At 40.4% G+C, this 19170-nt stretch overlaps 2 protein-coding genes across 10 annotated transcripts in view; one reads left to right on the top strand and one right to left on the bottom strand.

Annotated features, from left to right (window-relative positions):
• serpinb1l3 (serpin peptidase inhibitor, clade B (ovalbumin), member 1, like 3) overlaps window positions 1-7543 on the bottom strand; it is a 13475-nt gene extending 5932 nt beyond the window's left edge. The window contains exons 1-2 of one of the 3 annotated variants that reach the window (XM_020608890.1): window positions 7520-7543; window positions 6891-7072 (exon numbers count right to left, since the gene is read on the bottom strand). In XM_020608890.1, the coding sequence (XP_020464546.1) occupies window positions 6891-7072; window positions 7520-7523 (186 nt within the window). In that variant the 5' untranslated portion in view covers window positions 7524-7543. The other 2 variants (XM_020608892.1, XM_020608891.1) reach the window with 2 other exon arrangements.
• A 2146-nt stretch (window positions 7544-9689) lies between these two features.
• Window positions 9690-19170, top strand: part of snx16 (sorting nexin 16) — a 14285-nt gene continuing 4804 nt past the window's right edge. The window contains exons 1-7 of one of the 7 annotated variants that reach the window (XM_020608897.1): window positions 9690-9891; window positions 10901-11357; window positions 12594-12680; window positions 15087-15235; window positions 15358-15427; window positions 16507-16643; window positions 16934-17050. In XM_020608897.1, the coding sequence (XP_020464553.1) occupies window positions 10959-11357; window positions 12594-12680; window positions 15087-15235; window positions 15358-15427; window positions 16507-16643; window positions 16934-17050 (959 nt within the window). In that variant the 5' untranslated portion in view covers window positions 9690-9891; window positions 10901-10958. The other 6 variants (XM_020608898.1, XM_020608899.1, XM_020608893.1 and 3 more) reach the window with 6 other exon arrangements.

Here is a 19170-nt window from a genome sequence, read left to right on the forward strand (position 1 = left end):
TCAGTGGGGTGCTCAGCGAGCTGGGATCCCCGTTCGATAAAAAAATATATATATATATATATATATATATATATGCGCACCTCATCTCGCAGCTGGCTCAGTACGTTCACTGAAAAAAAAAAGATTTGTTAGATTTACTTGATTGTAATGTGTACATCGGTCCCACACAATGATAATGTGTAAAACCAACAATTTTCTTTATGTTAACAGAGGAAATATGAATGAATTGCGTTGCATATATAATTTGTGTAAATCCGAAGACCCGGTGTTTCCTTTTTTCAGTGTTCCCTCGCGAAAGCTGCCTGACCTCTGTGTGGAGCAGCAGGCCCTGGTGCTCTGATCCCAGTTCGTTACAAAGAACGGCAAAAAGCCGTGCGTGAACAGCCTCCGTAGGGGCAAGGTAGGGACCCAATTAAAGAGCCAGTCTTGGGGAGTAACAGAATGTAAAAATAGTCCGTGCCGCAGAGCTCAGGAGTAAAGGAGAGCAGGCAAAGCAGGCAAGAATAGGGCGAGGCAGATACACAGATCAGGAGTCCAGGCGGGGCGGTCAACAAGAGACCAGTCCAAATAACAGGGGCAAGGCTAATACAGGCAAGGTTTCGGATCTCAGAATATCAAGCACAATAACGCTGGAGAGTCTAGGCTAAAGCAAAGAACAATCTAGCAGGTTACTGGTGGGAGAGCTTAAATAGGGGTGAAAACCGGTGCAAGTAATGGAGGAGCAGGTGCATCTGATGTGAGTGATGAACCAAAGCTCCAGGCAGGGTGAGCCGGGGACAGGAATTCCTTTTAAAAGAGGAGCGGGTAGGACCATGACAAGTGGACGTGATTTTATGTAATTGACCATTTTTACCGCAGTTTCAAGAACATAATTAAGCTCTGTCCAGTGTTTTGGTAGCAAGAGCTTCTGATGGATAACGCAGTGCGTAAAATTGATGTGAGGTGCCACTTGCATGACTCTTGCTTTTAGTCCTTTCTTTTTTCCCAGCATTACACCTGCACCATCTGTGCACACAGCAATGCATTCGTTCCATGACAGACCCTGTTCTTTTAGATTTGTGTCAAGTTTATTGAAAATATCCTCACCTGTGCAAGTCCCTTCCAGCTGGGAGCAAAAGAGCATCTCTTCGTTACGTTTTCCCTCAAAAATATATCTAACGAAAGCAAGGAGCTGGGCAGCATCTGATACATCAGTAGATTCATCTAATTGTAAAGCATATCTCCCCTTCTTTACTCTTTCAATCAGCTGAGACTTGATGTCCTGAGCCATGTCTGTGATGCGACGGGCAACAGTCCCGTCACTTACGGCACTGACTCCAGCTCAGTGGCCCGTTTATCTCCATGCATAACCTGGCTCATCACTACAGCCGCAGGGTTAATTAAAGCTTTCCTTTCATGTACCAGAACCTACACACTGGGGATGTTGTGCCTCGTTTATAACGATGCATGTGAACCCATATTTGATACATTCTTCTCTATATTTTCTGGGTTTTAAGAGGGGGCGCTCCGATTGTTGGCGCACATGGTGTTTATGGATTTTGGCGGGCTTTACCGGAGGTAGATATGGGGCGCCAAATGTAAAAATAGCACTTACACCAGTTTTCTCACATTTTTTTGATTTGATTTGATTTATTCTTTCAAACATGCAGAACAAACGACATCAACACACACATAATTATACAAATCCAACCAATGCTGATTCAGAATCAGTTTGCTTATAACTAGTACATGTTTGAATGGAGTAGGAAGAAGTCAGACTTATCCAGTCCTACCCCATAACATCATCTTATACAAAAAATTTCATGCATCATTGGCTGCAAGCAGTATCTCTACATAGGTGATTCATTTCTGCACCAGACAAGTAAAACACAGAAAATATAAAACAGTGTTTCCTTCCTGCATTCTTGATTCAATCTCTTATTCTTGCATGTATCTTGAATGACACATACATTTATATTTATATTTAAACTCCACAATTCTAGTACTGTTTTTCATGTCCACACTTAAATTATTCCATAATTTGACCCCACTTATAGAAATACAAAATCTTTTTTTGGTTGTATGTATAGCATGAACTTTTAGATTTAACTGACCCCTTAAATTATATCCCCCTTCCCTTTCATCAAATTCATCAAATAACTTTTGGATTCCACCAGGTTAATAAGTCGTTCCTGGCTTTATACATAAACACCGCGGTCTTATATCCCACTAAATCAAAGAATTTTAACAATTTAGACTGTATGAAAGCTCCATTGGTGTGATCCATATACCCCTTCTTATGCACAATTCTTATCGCTCATTTAGCTGAATGTGACAACACGTTTTCTCACATTTAGCTAAATGTGACAAAGTCTAAATGTAAATGTTAAATGTCTCGCCAATTGTAAAACTGAATATTTAGTAGCTCCACAGCCTCGCCCCATTACAGCGCAGCACACAGCCCCGCCCATGATGCTGAACTTGAATCAGTGATGCTGACTCAAAGACCTCAAACACAGAGTCAGGTGTGTGCTGCGCTGTAATAGGGCAAGACTGTGGAGCTATACATACTGTAGGAAGACAACCGTGAGTGCCGACGAATAGTCGCTTTTTTATTAACTCCACACAACCGGTTACTGTTGGCCGTAACCACGCCAAAACAACAGCCCAACAACACCAAGAACAAAGATTAACAACCTGCTAACACCCTCTGTAGCTCAAACCCCCTCCACACTTCTCTCCCTCCCGCTCTCACACCACTTAACCCCTGAAGCGCCACACCCATCAAGGAACCATAACAATTTAGAACATCATAACATGCCAAGTGAAGGATCACTACACTATTCAGTTTTACACTTGGCGAGACATTTAACATTTACATTTAATATTTAACATTTACATTTAGACTTTGTCACATTCAGTTGAATGTGAGAAAACTAGTGTAAGTGTTATTTTTACATTCGGCGCCCCATAGGTAGATGGCATTTCTAGCTGCTGTGCTTCTCTTTCCTCCACCATCATGTCCGTCGGCTTCTCCGCCGGGTTGTCTCCCAGTTTCCCCGCCCGCTCCTCCGCTGGTCTCTCTCTATTGTCTTTTGTTGATAACATCCACTGTTTCATTCTAGTGCAAAAAAACTAACACTAACTACATTAGAAACAGATGTAAGCTAAAAAAGTAGCTGTCGTGGTCGCTTGTCACTGTGGTTTTGTAAATAGATGCATGCTTGATGGTGTCGTTCATCTGTCATAATCATCTCCCGTTAGAGACATAGTATTTAGGCTTAATATTTCTACTGTTTTTGTTATTTTAAATAAACATGTTTATGTCCATATTATGCAGTTTATTATGAAAAAAAACATTACCAAAATATATGAAAGCAAATTTGCAGTTTCTCAGTGGAAATGCAGTCTAGTTTACATTATGACTGGGAACCATCCCGCGACCCCCACTTTGGGAACCACTGGTTTAGAGAAGGGATGGGCTGCTCCCTTCTCTCACAGGTCAGCTGTGTGTTTACACATGGTGTTTGTAATGCTAAGGCTTGAGGTGTGAAGACACAGACAATTAACTAATTAATGATGAAGTCCTTAAGGTCCAGTATAATTTCAAATGACTGGATTGTTTCCTAATCCAAACTCTGCCTCTCCCACACTCACAGGCATGACTTGCCTGGGTGTAACCGCTTTAGCAATTATTTACAGAAATGACAGTACATGGTCTCGTTTTACACCATGTCAACTTCCACCTTCAGTCCAACTACCTCTACTTAATATCTTTGTGTAGTTTACTGTTTATTCTGGTATACAGACTACCACTGCGCAAGGGGTTTTTCTTCCTCTTCATAGTGTAAAAAATATTATATTTATAAAAGAATACATTTACTGTACCTAGATCTTTATTGTCCTCACACTTACTATTACTGGTTGGTGTCTCAGATAAGCAGGGACTGTTCAGCTAGTGGTGCCCAGAGTTCAAACCAAATAAGGTTAAAGTGCTTTTAGCCATGATGCTGCCCACAGCTGGAACCAGCTCCCATTAGAACTTAGATCTGCCCCAGTTGGAGTCACTTTTAAAACTAAACTAAAGATTGTTTTTTCCTCACATAATCCCAGCCAACTTTATCTGCTTTTATTTTTCTTCCATTATCCAATGACCAATTGACTCCATTGTGCCATTTTTCTGACTGTATAGACACTGACGTGTCTAATTCCTGGTAGGAAGTACTGATGTTTAAGTACTCAGATGTTAGTCTTGGGAAGACTGAAGTAAAGGGGTACAAATATAATGACAACGGTGAGAATCCACAGCAAGCTAGTGAAAGCACCAGGTCTCTTCACTTGCAAGCTGCTACTTTGTGCTGTCATGTCATTGTTGCTTTTAATGTTTTAATCTAATTGCGTTCAGATGTTTTGAAATATATATATGCATTTTAATGTTTTAGTTTTTGTGTGAATTTAAATATTTTATCTATTTACATGCACTGTGTTAAGCACTTTGAATTGTATTTCTGTATGAAAATGTGCTATATAAAAAACAAGCCTTGTTTTGCCTATTATTTATTATGTTCTTATATTAACAAAACACAGGGCTGCTCCCTCACAAATCCTAGTTCGTGTGTGAACAGATCAGATCTTTGTTATTTCTGCTGACGCTGAAAGACAAAGCAGTGATTCATACCTGGCTTACATGCTATGCTCATCCCTTTCATTCCTGTCACATTTAACACACTATGCTTGTGGAGCAGTAATAATCATCATAATCACCTTTATTTGGCCAAGTATGTTACAAGGAATTTGTTTCCGGTATAGAACCGAGGCAGCCATCTGCGGCACCTAACCATCGGGGGAAACTTGGGGGTTCAGTGTCTTGCCCAAGGACACTTCGACACGTGGACTGCAGGCACCGAGGTTCAAACCTCCAACCCTCTGGTTGGGAGATGACTACTCTACCCACTGAACCACAGTCACCTTCACAATAATGTTGTAGTTTAACAGTGTTTCATTAAAGTGCTGAGTTTACTTTGTGGAAAGTTCAGAAGTCATACTCTGTGGCAGTGTTTTAATGGAGTGCATTTGGCTAGAAATGTGCATCGTTTTGTCAACTAGACAAACAAAGACATTTTACAAAAATGTAAGCACATAAACTCACATCACGCTGTCACAGGCGCAGCAACCTGTAACACCATCAATTTTAATTTGTTGATGGGTGTTTGTGTGTTATACCTCTGACATCTGTGTGGCTGTGTTGCCTCTGGCCCCTAGCATCACCATAGCCAGGGCTGAGGAGATGCTAAACGGAGAAAAGAAGACATTTGCAGTCTTGTCTTCATCCGCCAGGTTTTTGAACAAAGCCAGGCAGAAGCTGGCGTTGGCCTGGGATAGAAGGCTTGGTGATGCCATTGTATCTACAAAGAAAGGAGTGTAGAGCATCGATCATTACATTGCAAACTCAATGCTTTTATCTTTTTATCTTGTTAGTATTCCATTTTCTGGGCTAAACTCCACTGACACGTTAGATTCTGAATGTAAATACCTGACAGACAATATAATAAAACTATTTCTAAACCGGTAATAGTAATAACTGGTAACCGGTAATGATGAAATAATTTATTTGAAAGAACTCTTTCAAATAAATATAGTATGATTTTGATTTGTGCTACCAACACTATATTCTATGCATAGGTCGACCAGGTTCAACTAGGACCTGTAAACTCTGTCCCATTTAAATCTGTTGAATAGAAAATGATATGTACAGCCTTTATTATTATTATTATTGGGGTTAACCTACATAAACTCTCTGCAAACTATATAATCAAATCCTTCTGTTTGACTAAAACGCACATTTTACTCACCCATAGTGATGTTCCCTCTGATACCAAGGCTCCAAAGCAGGCTTCAAACTCCACGGGATATTTTTGTATAGGACTGTGCCAGAGCTTGCTTCAAATAGGGAAAAACCACATGACTGATGATGTCTGAACCACTTCCTTGCTTCCTTCAGACTGAATCAGCTGACCAGTTTGGTTCGATAGGCGGAACTTTGAAACATTGGTGAGATACAGATTTGTTTAAGATGGATGAAACAGTGCTCTGTGTCTCATCTCCTGTCAATACGTTTTGGATTGCCTCGCTATGGAGCCATCAAGGAAACATGTGGGAACATTCTCTCAAAAAAAGAGAAACTGACCAAACTGTGGAGAAACCATTATTTTTGAATAAAAATGTCTAAGTCACACAAGCACACTTTATTATGTTCTTATATTAACAAAACACAGGGCTGCTCCCTCACAAATCCTAGTTCGTGTGTGAACAGATCAGATCTTTGTTATTTCTGCTGACGCTGAAAGACAAAGCAGTGATTCATACCTGGCTTACATGCTATGCTCATCCCTTTCATTCCTGTCACATTTAACACACTATGCTTGTGGAGCAGTAATAATCATCATAATCACCTTTATTTGGCCAAGTATGTTACAAGGAATTTGTTTCCGGTATAGAACCGAGGCAGCCATCTGCGGCACCTAACCATCGGGGGAAACTTGGGGGTTCAGTGTCTTGCCCAAGGACACTTCGACACGTGGACTGCAGGCACCGAGGTTCAAACCTCCAACCCTCTGGTTGGGAGATGACTACTCTACCCACTGAACCACAGTCACCTTCACAATAATGTTGTAGTTTAACAGTGTTTCATTAAAGTGCTGAGTTTACTTTGTGGAAAGTTCAGAAGTCATACTCTGTGGCAGTGTTTTAATGGAGTGCATTTGGCTAGAAATGTGCATCGTTTTGTCAACTAGACAAACAAAGACATTTTACAAAAATGTAAGCACATAAACTCACATCACGCTGTCACAGGCGCAGCAACCTGTAACACCATCAATTTTAATTTGTTGATGGGTGTTTGTGTGTTATACCTCTGACATCTGTGTGGCTGTGTTGCCTCTGGCCCCTAGCATCACCATAGCCAGGGCTGAGGAGATGCTAAACGGAGAAAAGAAGACATTTGCAGTCTTGTCTTCATCCGCCAGGTTTTTGAACAAAGCCAGGCAGAAGCTGGCGTTGGCCTGGGATAGAAGGCTTGGTGATGCCATTGTATCTACAAAGAAAGGAGTGTAGAGCATCGATCATTACATTGCAAACTCAATGCTTTTATCTTTTTATCTTGTTAGTATTCCATTTTCTGGGCTAAACTCCACTGACACGTTAGATTCTGAATGTAAATACCTGACAGACAATATAATAAAACTATTTCTAAACCGGTAATAGTAATAACTGGTAACCGGTAATGATGAAATAATTTATTTGAAAGAACTCTTTCAAATAAATATAGTATGATTTTGATTTGTGCTACCAACACTATATTCTATGCATAGGTCGACCAGGTTCAACTAGGACCTGTAAACTCTGTCCCATTTAAATCTGTCGAATAGAAAATGATATGTACAGCCTTTATTATTATTATTATTGGGGTTAACCTACATAAACTCTCTGCAAACTATATAATCAAATCCTTCTGTTTGACTAAAACGCACATTTTACTCACCCATAGTGATGTTCCCTCTGATACCAAGGCTCCAAAGCAGGCTTCAAACTCCACGGGATATTTTTGTATAGGACTGTGCCAGAGCTTGCTTCAAATAGGGAAAAACCACATGACTGATGATGTCTGAACCACTTCCTTGCTTCCTTCAGACTGAATCAGCTGACCAGTTTGGTTCGATAGGCGGAACTTTGAAACATTGGTGAGATACAGATTTGTTTAAGATGGATGAAACAGCGCTCTGTGTCTCATCTCCTGTCAATACGTTTTGGATTGCCTCGCTATGGAGCCATCAAGGAAACATGTGGGAACATTCTCTCAAAAAAAGAGAAACTGACCAAACTGTGGAGAAACCATTATTTTTGAATAAAAATGTCTAAGTCACACAAGCACACCCAGTGTACACCAAGCACAATCAAAAACATATTATAATAACATTAATTACATCCACAGCCTTATTGAACCCTGTAAATATTTGCTCTATCCAGTGTGTAATGTGGGATCAATAATTATAAATCCATGAACACGCAAGGTGCGTTAGCAACACCTTTGCAAGGCTGTACAACAACCACTCTTCCAGCAGATGTCACCCACATGCTCAGTGAATGAAGCCTTGAGTATTGAACCAATTTTGGGCAAGCTCCCAGTCAAACCCTCCAACTTCAATAAATCAGCCCTTATGAGCTGGTCTCTATTGTACAAGTCCAACTACTCTCCTCATAAATATTTTTTAGGGAATAATGCCAATATCACTTACAACAACAAATTCTTGTTCTTTGAAAACTGGTTTGACAATAACATTCTACTTGTAAAGTAGCTGTAACTGTGATGGAGTTCTATTGTCATATGAGCATTTCATAGCCAAGTACAGGGTTCCTGTCTCCCAGCATGAGTATAATACTGTTATCAATGCACTTCCGTCTGGCATTCTCTGTTTAGCACGCTCCTTCTCAAACACACACAACTCTATCAATTTAGATATTGCTGTTAATGGCACCTCTATCTTTGATAAAAGATTCAACAACATCTTTATAAAAAACTCCCTCATTCCAAGAACAACAACAGCTGTTAAACATAAATGGGCATGCCAGACTCTTGATGGAAGAACATGGAACACTGTTTTTACTTTGCCCTACAAATGTGTCTTGTCAAACAAAGCTGAAGAACTTTCGTTTAAAATCTAAACATAAATTTTACCTGATAAACTCCATTATTTGTAAATACATTTCAAACATAGAAGAAAAATGCTCCTTTTGCAACAATGAGCTAAAAACTCTAGACCATCTTTTTTCCCCCAGTGTGCACATGTGACACCTTTAGAGTAGTTTAGAACAGGTGGTAAACAAAACAAAAACCCTCTGGCAGAGAGCAGCTGAAAAGAATTATTTATTTTTTACAGGAAAAATGTTAACTGTGCAGACTTTTCAAACATTTAAATAGTCTTTATCATCTGTGTTTTTATTGAGCAACTTAACAGTATCTTTTCCGTTTGTGTAGACATAGCGCCAGTTTTTCCCAGATATGTCAAAAAAATGTTCCAACTAGCAAAATAATTTTAAGGATTTTAAACTATTATTTCGACAATTTAATTTCTTAAAGAACAGTGAAATCTCAAACTCAGTAAACAAACAAATTTTGCTCATTACTACTTAACAACTACTGCCTTTTCAAAAGAGGTGGTCATGGTATAAACTTGTTGTGTAAAGCACAGGCTTTTTATCGTGGAAATTAAGTGACAGTGACAATGAGAAAACACACGGTACCCACTGACAGACACTCTTCTGTAAGTCAGCAAATGATCTGTAACTTTTCCGTCCCGGGAAACTATTCTTTAGACCCATCTCTGTGTTACTGGGTGACTCACGGCTGACACACCCAGGCTCGAACAGGTCTGGCTGCATAGCTGCAGCTTGTCTAGAGAAAGTGACTACTGGTGTTGGTGTTGCATATGTATTCCCGGTGTGTTTGCCCATCCTCGGCGGCGCACAGCCATTTACCGACAGTTTCTACACCACCACAACCACGGAGCTTGATTTTAGTTAATGTAGTTCTCCTCTGAAGTTAAATTGTGTATATAAAATAGAACTGACAGATTTCTGATCATTAAAGCCTGAAACATTATGCTACATTACAGGTGCTCATTGAGCACAGCTGTACTATTTCTTTAACTGCCCAGTAACATTATTTTGTGTTATAGCGCCATCACCTGTGAAAGCACGGCTATCGTCGAATTCAAGCCTGCTAACATGAACGGGACAGGGGAGGAAATGCAGTGGATAAACAGCTACAGGTCAATAAAACATCCGTCAGTTACTCAATATGTGCATGAGTAAATATAACAGTTTTCTGAAGGTGAAGGATATATACCTCCTACGGTAAGCGAAGGTCCTTGTCATAGTGCGTTATGTTAGCGTTGTCCACATATTGTTCCCGTCCGACAGTAGCTCACTAGCTAACGTGAACGTTATGTCATGTTAGTTTCTATTAGCGGGATAGAGGGCACACAGAATGACGTTTCAAAAGTGTATAGGTTAAGTGAAACGGTATTTATTAATGGATAAATAGCAGCAAGAAATTAATAGAAAACATTTTTCAAACTATTGGTAATTATTGCTCGATTCGGGATAAAGCACATATTGAAATGAGCTTTTATCTAAAGACAGTTTTAGCTAGCCTACTTTTTTGCGAGTGCTGGGACCGGTAGGGGCTAGTAACGTTAAGCTACTGTGATAAACACGAGTCTTGCTGGTTTTACACTGAAAATGTTTAACTATTACAAGCCAAAAGTCTTAGCTGTTAACGTTACCTACTAGTTGGACATGAAACGTCACATTAGCTAAATAAGAATGCGACAGGAGTGGGGACTGGTTCTTAAAGGGATGTCATAAATCGCAGTTAGCTAGTTAGCTTGCTAACCTCACCTGTTAACAGCTCCTAGGCTCTCAGACTGAACAACAACAGCTATGCCAGGTTTTCCTTTATCATTTCTTTTGCAGCATTCACCAGGATGCAGACTTTTATTGGAACAAATGGACAAAAGCAAATGTTGCACACTAGTTACCTGATGAATTTTGCAGGCTTTCCACCGTCTTTTTTATATATAATGCACAAATCCATAACTCGTGATTTGTGGCCCATATCAGTAATTCATCTGCCCTCATCGTGGTACCCTTATTTAACGATAATGGTTGCTGACAGATTGTGCTCTGTGTAAGTTCAGGGGGAATTTTGAGGAACCCATTATGCACTTTATATTTAAGCAACATGTAGTCTGTAAAATCATAACGTAATGTAAATACAAAATTATTATTTGTGTGCACAGGGTGTTTAGAGTCTTTGTCAGCCTCTGAGCGTGAGTATCACTGCTTCACTCCATCATCACAGAGTACCACTGAAGCCTTGTTGACTACAGTGGTGGCGGGGCAGGAGTCCACAGCTCAGGATGGCGTCACCCTTTGTACCTGTCCCGGTGCCCATGGACAGAGCCTTGCCGGGTGGTAATGACAAGCTTAGACATCCACAGCGAGCTTCATCACTAGGTAGCATCTCCAGCAGCTCGGAGTCTTCTTCCTCTTTCACCAGGATGTCCAGGGAGGACCCTGTATTAGGCTCCCAGCACCAGTCTCGCTGCATGGACGGAGGCAGCCACAGCTGGGCACCTCCACCCCTCCAGCGCCCCATGGTACAGACCAAGATCAATGGGACTCTGGAGCCCTCTGTGGAGTACATCAGCTGCCCACGTTCCCTGTCAGATCCCACTGGGAGCCAGCAAGGCGAGGAGAGGCCTATCACCCCCACTGTGCTTGGATATGAGGTCATGGAAGAGAGGGCCAAGTTCACGGTATGATAGAAAATCACCTAACATCATAATAGACTTTTGGAAGGTGTGTAGTATCTGTAACACAATTCCCCAGCCAAGTGATCTGACTGAAGTTTAAAGCTGCATTAACTAACATCTCCCTCTCATTTATTACTGTTAAGGGCAAAGTGAGAGTCAAAACAAACTCAAGCAGTATCCCCTCCTCTTCTCCCTTTGCTCTTCTTTGCCCCTCCCTCCCTGTCTGTGAAACTACTTCATATGGTCACGACAGCCAGAGACAGTTGTAGCAGTCAGGTAGCGCAGCACAGCTGGCTCCAGAACTAATGTATACAGACTATAGAACCCATAGAGCCTGTGGTTTTTAGTGGCATTGCAGTGACACAATGTCATATAAAGAGGTTTACATTTTAGTGATGTGCACACGTCTGATGTGTGTAGTGGATGTATCTGAAGAAGTACAAGCAAAGTTGCATACTTGACACATGATGATATAAAGTAACCGTTGTATGTGAAATGAGAGAATTTACATGTTATGCTTTGATAGTTGAAGAAACTTTCTACATTTCTGGTTGGTTTATTCTTGGTGGTGTAAATTTTAACAACTCACTAAAGTGCTACATGGACCCTAGTGCTATGTCCCACATAAACTGGACCAAAAATTAGCAAAATCTGTGGGGGCATGGAAGAAGTGCGGTACAGGGGGGGAGAAAAGAATGCAAGGGCTGAAGATAGTGGGGTGGGGGTTAGTATAGCAGGGAGACAACACTTCTAGACTATGTTTTACTTGATTTATCCAAATCTGTACTAAATCTTTGTTATTCCTGTTTTAAATGATTCATTATTTAGCCTATACTGACATGGAGGTGGCAGCATGTGAGCCTATTTCTCTGTGTACATACACTTGTACTAACAGGACACATCTTTAGCGAAAATGTGTTTTAAAAGCAGGAGGAGTTCTCAGTAGGTTTTGTTCAGTCCAACACTGAAGTTGAATTTTGGGATATAACTGTGGGCTGTGTTGAGGAAAGAGGAGGGCATGAATAATTAGCATTTATATTGTATGACAGCATGTCAGTGAACAGCCTGGGGGCCCCTTCATATCTCCTTGGCAAAGGAGACAACATGACTTTACTCTTCAGTTATTTTATTAGTGGATATTTTATGTGTACTTGTTTTAAGCACCTGCCAAAAGGCAACAGCTCTATACTTGAGCAGTTTTTAATAGTGTATGTGTGTCTTGTCTTTTCTCTGTTGTAGGTGTATAAGATCCTGGTCAAGAAGACACCGGATGAGAGCTGGATTGTTTTCAGAAGGTACACAGACTTCTCCAGGCTAAACAACAAGGTGTGCTGTGTCTCTCTCTATATGTATATGGTTGTGTGAAATGTATGGCCAGCCACAGATTTTTAAGACCATCTTCAAGCTCAACTTTGTGATCATCCATCCATGTTCGGAGGCAGTTTTTGACTATTGACCCTCTTGCTTACTGCATCCTTTCTATGTATGTATGTATGTATTTATTTATGTATTTGTGCTTACTGTGGAAGCAATAAGAGCTACACGAAGAACAAGCAACTAACAGACCCAAGTCCAATATGGAACAGGTCTCTTGTAAATTCAGGAGGGACGGTTTGGACACAGATCACAGAAAAGAAGAAATATTAAGCCATGTGATGATGGTGTTTGAAGAAAAGGAGCCTGCAATGATAAATAAATATTGATCAAACCTACTAAAGTAACACAGTTTTAAAACAGGTGGAACCTATTTAGACAAAGTAATCCTAGGTAATCCTAAGAATAAATTGAAGAAGCAGGATGAGGACAGGCATGGGGTGTGGACATCCTTCATTCCTGTGGATTTTCCATAAAGGCAGCTCTGCTGTAACTTAGAAGCCTCGTGGGCCGTCTTTTAATTGGTTGGAAATGTTTCAGCATCAGGTGCATGTTAATCATCTTGGCACACTAACACAAACATGGAAGTTATTCCTCTGAGTAATTATCAAGAAGTATTGCAAAAAAAAAACTGTTATGTTAGAGTCATGCTGCATATGAACCAAATAAAACATGCACATGTAACTGAGAATAACTGGCATAGATGCCTGGCATGGTCAATAAGCACTGTTTCCACACTGTGTGGCTGGCTTCGAACATTGTTTTTAGTACTTTGAATCTCATCCAACAGTGCTCCGCTGTTAAACTTTTGCACTTTTCTCAGGCGTGTGAAAAAAGTAGGTCTGCGTACATGCATACATACACCAACTCACCCGCTGAGTTAACTGATGTGAGAGCAGTCACAGTATCTGCCAAAGATGACCTCATGCAGTGAAAAATTCTTTTAATCTGTAAATTTCCAAGGATTTCTTGAATGTTACCATTCTGTTGATGAGGTAAACACAGACAGACACAATGCCTTACCCCTGAGCAGCTATGGGGGAGACCACGGTGAAATTTCAGAAGTTGCATGGTTTTATATGCAAGTGTGGGTTCTCATGTCAGGGTCAGAGCTCAGAATGAGGTTAGGGATTATACAGGGGGTATCAATAGTGTATTTTTGTTCTCCACTGCCATGACTGTGGGAACCGTTTGTGACACAGTTTACATCAGAGTTTTTCAGAAGCATTGAGGCTTGTTGCTATGACTCATAAATATTTTAGTGTTTTTATGTGGATACTCCATCTTGTGTGTTATTCATTGCAACACAACATTCTGTACTGTACACTGTATTTACCATGGGATACTGCACTGTTGACTCTACGTTCATGGCAGAGAAGTACAGGGTGAATGTTGAACTAACGCAATAGCAGCTTGAGGCTGAAGCATTAATGATCTTATATTTTCAGCACTTATTAGCTCATCACAGATATACTGGTACTTGTGTATATGTCTACCAACAAGAAATTACAGAAATGCCAGTATATCTTTGAGATAACAGACAGTGTTGCCATTATATAGTTTGTCCACCAGACGGTGCTGAATTATTATTCTTTTTTGACTGTAAAATGTATCACTTGCTATCTTACATCTTATTAATACCCATTTTTTTAAGGATGGTTAAAATCCAAAAACTCATGGGTCCAGTTCTACATGGCAGCAGGACGGCATAGTGTGTTACACAACCAGTAACACCAATACTTAAGCTGACTTAATGAAAATATGCCTTTTTTATAGCAGATATTTTGATTCTTTGTGGTAGGAAAAGCATTGATGTTACTAACAACAATGGCACGGTGGCTTTCCTACTACGGCACATCAAAGTGTCCTCCCTGGACAAAGCCTATTCAGCTTGGCAATAAAGGGAAACAATCTCTCCTCAGGTTTCCTTGTAACATAATATTAAAAGCTAATTTCTACTTTTAGGCCTTTGAAACAAAGTCTTGTTCATAAAAAAACTGTGTGTAACTTTTTGAAACATTTTTAATGCAGGCAATTTCAAAAATCCACCAACAGTGGGGACCATAAATATGAGAAGTAGCTTATTTGTGACACCCTTACATGGTTATTTAGTAGGAAATGCAGGTTAGAGGTGGAGGACAACACAACTACATCCTGATTTGCTTCAGTGCTTATTTTATTAGGGCATATAATGCAAACTTTTCTCACAGTCTCTGCACTGAAGTCACTCTTTTACCACCTCTGTCTCTGCATTATGTTTGTGCATGTCAGTAAAGTCATTGTCTTTACCACTGAACATAACTGTATGCAGGAGAGATCATGTGATACTCATTCACTATGTGTGTGTCTGTGTTGTAGCTGAAGGAGATGTTTCCAGGCTTCCGCCTCTCGCTGCCTCCAAAGCGGTGGTTCAAAGACAACTATGACAGTGATTTCCTAGAAGACAGACAGATGGGCCTGCAGGCCTTTTTGCAAAACCTGGTTGCACACAAGGACATTGCCAACTGGTACAGTACATGACATGATTGTGTCACCGCAAACAGCAAAAATAAGATGCAGAGACATCAGTGCAGACGGAAATTAAAATTATCAGACAAACAGATGTTACACCATTCTTTTTACTTTACAGTGTGGCAGTGAGAGAGTTTTTATGCCTGGATGACCCACCTGGGCCCTTTGATAGTCTGGAGGAGAGCAGGGTGAGTGTGTGAACATTTGTACACAATTAGTGAAATGGGGATCACCAGAGTGCAGTGAATGTGTCTGAAGTGATTGTAGTATAAAGACACCTGTGTATGGACCTCTCTTGAATTAGGTCCGTCATTTTAAAGGGGGTAAATATTTATCCAGTCACTTATTTCCCATTACATATTTTTATTTAATTGACATTACTTTGTAGAAAGTAATGTTTTCACTTTGACATTAAAGAGTTTTTGTGTAATTTTTTTTTCTCCAAAAAAGCCAAATTATATGGACCTTGATTGATTTATGAAATTAATAAAAGGGTAAAACATCCAGGCACTGTATGTAAAACCAGCCACTTCGTAACAACCTTTAAAGTATTTTCTATTGGAAAAAGACTACAATGGTTGAAAAACACCTCCAGTAAAACACATCTCTTACCTTTATGTAGCTTTTCTGGGTGTATTTTGGCATCGTCTACTTGTTCTGGTTCCCCAAGTAGCACTTTGTTCAGTACTGCCCCTGTTGGTCAGGGGGTTACCTGCCTCAGCTGGTCCAGTAATGAGAACTCAACCAGCAGTCAGCATGACCACCAAACAGAGAAGGTTAAACCTGCCTAGGTGGTACTAAAGCACTGAATGTGACTTGTTCTGGATCTTGTTTACAAGATTCAGCTGCTGCAGTAATACATAATTTTATTCATAAAAGGAGTGCTATTGATTGCTGCATTATTTGTTTTGTACAAACGGTTCAGTCATTGAGTGCCAGGTTTTTGCACGTTTAGGTCACAGCTGGATACTTTTATTTTAATAAAGAAGGAAAGTATGAGCAGTTTAAGTTAAGAGGAAAATCTTACAGAAAAACGCTGATTTATGTTTTTTCTTCATTTTTTAAGATCGTGACAAATATATCATGAACTTTTTATCTTGGCAATATTGTACCCTAAGTTTTTGGTATTGTTATATCCCTACTGCCTTAGGCTTACATGATGACCTGCATTCTTAAATAAGTCTTCTGCTACTCTGCTAGCCGCGCTTTATTTCTTCAGTCAACAAAAGTCCTCTGTCATATTTTCCCCCTGTTTCCCTCCCTCCAGGCGTTCTGTGAGACTCTAGAAGAGAGCAATTATCGTCTCCAGAAAGAGCTGCTGGAGAAACAGAAGGAGATTACTTCCCTGAAGAGGAGGCTGGAGGAGAGGGAGCAGGTCATCCTGAAACTGGAGAAGCATATCAAGTCAGTAAAAGCACAAAAGTGTGTGTTTAAGATATGGAAATAAGGTATAGACACATAAGTAGTTATTGTAAGACAACAAACCCTGACGCACCTAACACAGAAATACGTCAAGGATTCTGGTTCAGAGATGGAACAAATGGCTGCAGTCTACACACAAGCTACGATTGCTAAAATAACATTAAGTGTAGTAATAACAGCTTGGTTGTGTGTGTGTGTGTGTGTGTGTGTCTGTGTGTGTGTGTGTGTGTGTCTGTGTCTCTCTCTCTCTACCTCTACCTCTACCGTCCCAGTGGTGAATGCATGAGCCTGGAATCTCCATCTGGTTTGTCAGCTCAGTGCAGTGACAGCAGCGCAGATGTGGAGTCGTCCCCTGCAGAGGCTGATCAGGACATGCCCGATGACACTGGGTAAAAAAACAGACACCACACACATGAATAAAATGTAGGAGTACATGTGCTAACAAACGCCACATATGCAGAGACCAAGCACAATTCACACAGCCACACTGACACAAATAATCAACTGTTTAACATTTTTTTGGTTGACGTTATTTTACATAGAGGAAATTGTATCAAATTATGGTTTCCCTTTTGATGTTTTTGCTGCAGTGAAAACAGAATCTGGAGTTCATTTTCAAATGCTTCTCAGGAGTTGAGGGCATGGTTCAGTTCATATAGGTTCACTGTGTCCACCTGAAAAACTGTCCAGGTCACAACGACAGCTGTAGCTTCGACCATCATGTGACTTAGTTTTGTTTGTCGCCATGTTGGCAGGAATGGCATAAACAAAATTAAAAGGGGGTATATGGATTTAAAGCCATCAAAGTTCACTGCACACCTTAATTCAAAACGCATAGAATGCCATCTTGCAGAACACATTAAATTAAACCTGTCTGGCCCCTATAATGTTCCAGGAGTGCTTTTCATAAATATTAAATGGACAAGCTTTCAGACCTGCAGCCCCAGCTTGTACCTCATGTATTTCCATAAGTTTGAGTTGCAGGCATAACCTGCTCATAAACCAAAAACTCAGTACATCTTGACTTTTTTTAAAGTCTCAGCAGCCATTTAACAACCCTAACCCAAGTTCTGATAGTCTGGTATTTCCCATAGACTATATTTCCAGAATCTGATCATCCAGATAAAACAGTAATCTGGTAGGCTAATTAGAAAGACTACTTAGACAGTCTATATCTTAGTGTACAAGGAGGAAGGCAGATTTTTTTCTCATTTCTAATACAGTCAGTGTCATTATCGTGTTCATTTTTTAGTTTCAGGGAGACAGGAACAGGTTTTAGCCAAGCGCTGCTGACAGTCTAGTTGTCATCGGTTTTGAAAACTAACCAGATGATTTTAGAAGCCTAACAGTTACCTCCTGAGAAACTGATTAAATCTTGTTTTTGTGAAGTGGATCAGGTGGTGATTTTGTTTTTTTAATTTTTTTATGGGTGGTTAGTCTATGAGGATTCTGGAAATTGGGTGAGTGTTGTTAAATGACTGTCCACATGTTAGAAAAGGTTGTGGTGTATTCATTTTTGTGGGGAGGTAATTAACAGGTTATCTCTGTGACACTAATATATGGTATGAGAGGCTTAAGCCAGGGCTACAGATCTGCAGTATCCAGCATCTGCAATAACCTGAACTTTTTAGTGTCATCTTAGTTATTACTACCTAGTTATTATTATGACCCAGTAAAGCTGTGGAAGAAGCTGTTGTGATGACGCGAGTTCATGGTATGTGCACCAAACTGGTCAAAGTAGCTTGTGATGGCACAAGATTTCAGCCTGTCATAGGCCTCTTTGTTACAAATGCAAGAATGTTGTGAGGAATTCAGACAGAAGTTGAGACAGGCTTTGGGTGGTCAGGAAGAACTTCCAAATGACTGGGAAACTACAGCAGAAGTGATCAGGGAGACAGGTAGGAAGGTGCTAGGTGTGTCATCTGGAAGAAGGAAAGAAGATAAGGAAATGTGGTGGTGGAACGAGGAAGTACAGGACAGCATTCAGAGGAAGAGGCTAGCTAGAAAGAAGTGACACATAGAAAGGACTGAAGACAGTAGACAGGATTACAAGAAATTGCAGTGTAGAGTGAAGAGGGAGGTGGCAATGGCCAAACAGAAAGCATATGATGAGTTGTATGCCAGGCTAGACATGAGGGAAGGTGAGAAGGACTTGTACGGATTAGCGAGACAGAGAGATAGAGATGGGAAGGATGTTCAACAGGTAAGGGCGATTAAAGACAGAGATGGAAAGGTGCTAACAAGTGAGGAGAGTGTGCAGAGAAGATGGAAGGAGTATTTTGAGGAACTGAATGAGGAAAATGAGAGGGAAGAGGTGAATATTGTAGAGCAGGAAGTAGCAAAGATTAGAAAGGATGAGGTGAGGAAGGCTCAGAAGAGATTGAAGAGTGGAAAGGCTGTTGGTCCAGATGACATACCTGTAGAGGTGTGGAAGTGTCTAGGAGAGACAGCAGTGGAGTTTCTATCTAGTTTGTTCAACAGGATTCAACAGGATTTTAGAGAGTGAGAA

This window comes from Monopterus albus, unplaced genomic scaffold (genome assembly GCF_001952655.1).
Source record: "Monopterus albus unplaced genomic scaffold, M_albus_1.0 scaffold96.1, whole genome shotgun sequence".
Taxonomy (NCBI): Eukaryota; Metazoa; Chordata; class Actinopteri; order Synbranchiformes; family Synbranchidae; genus Monopterus; species Monopterus albus.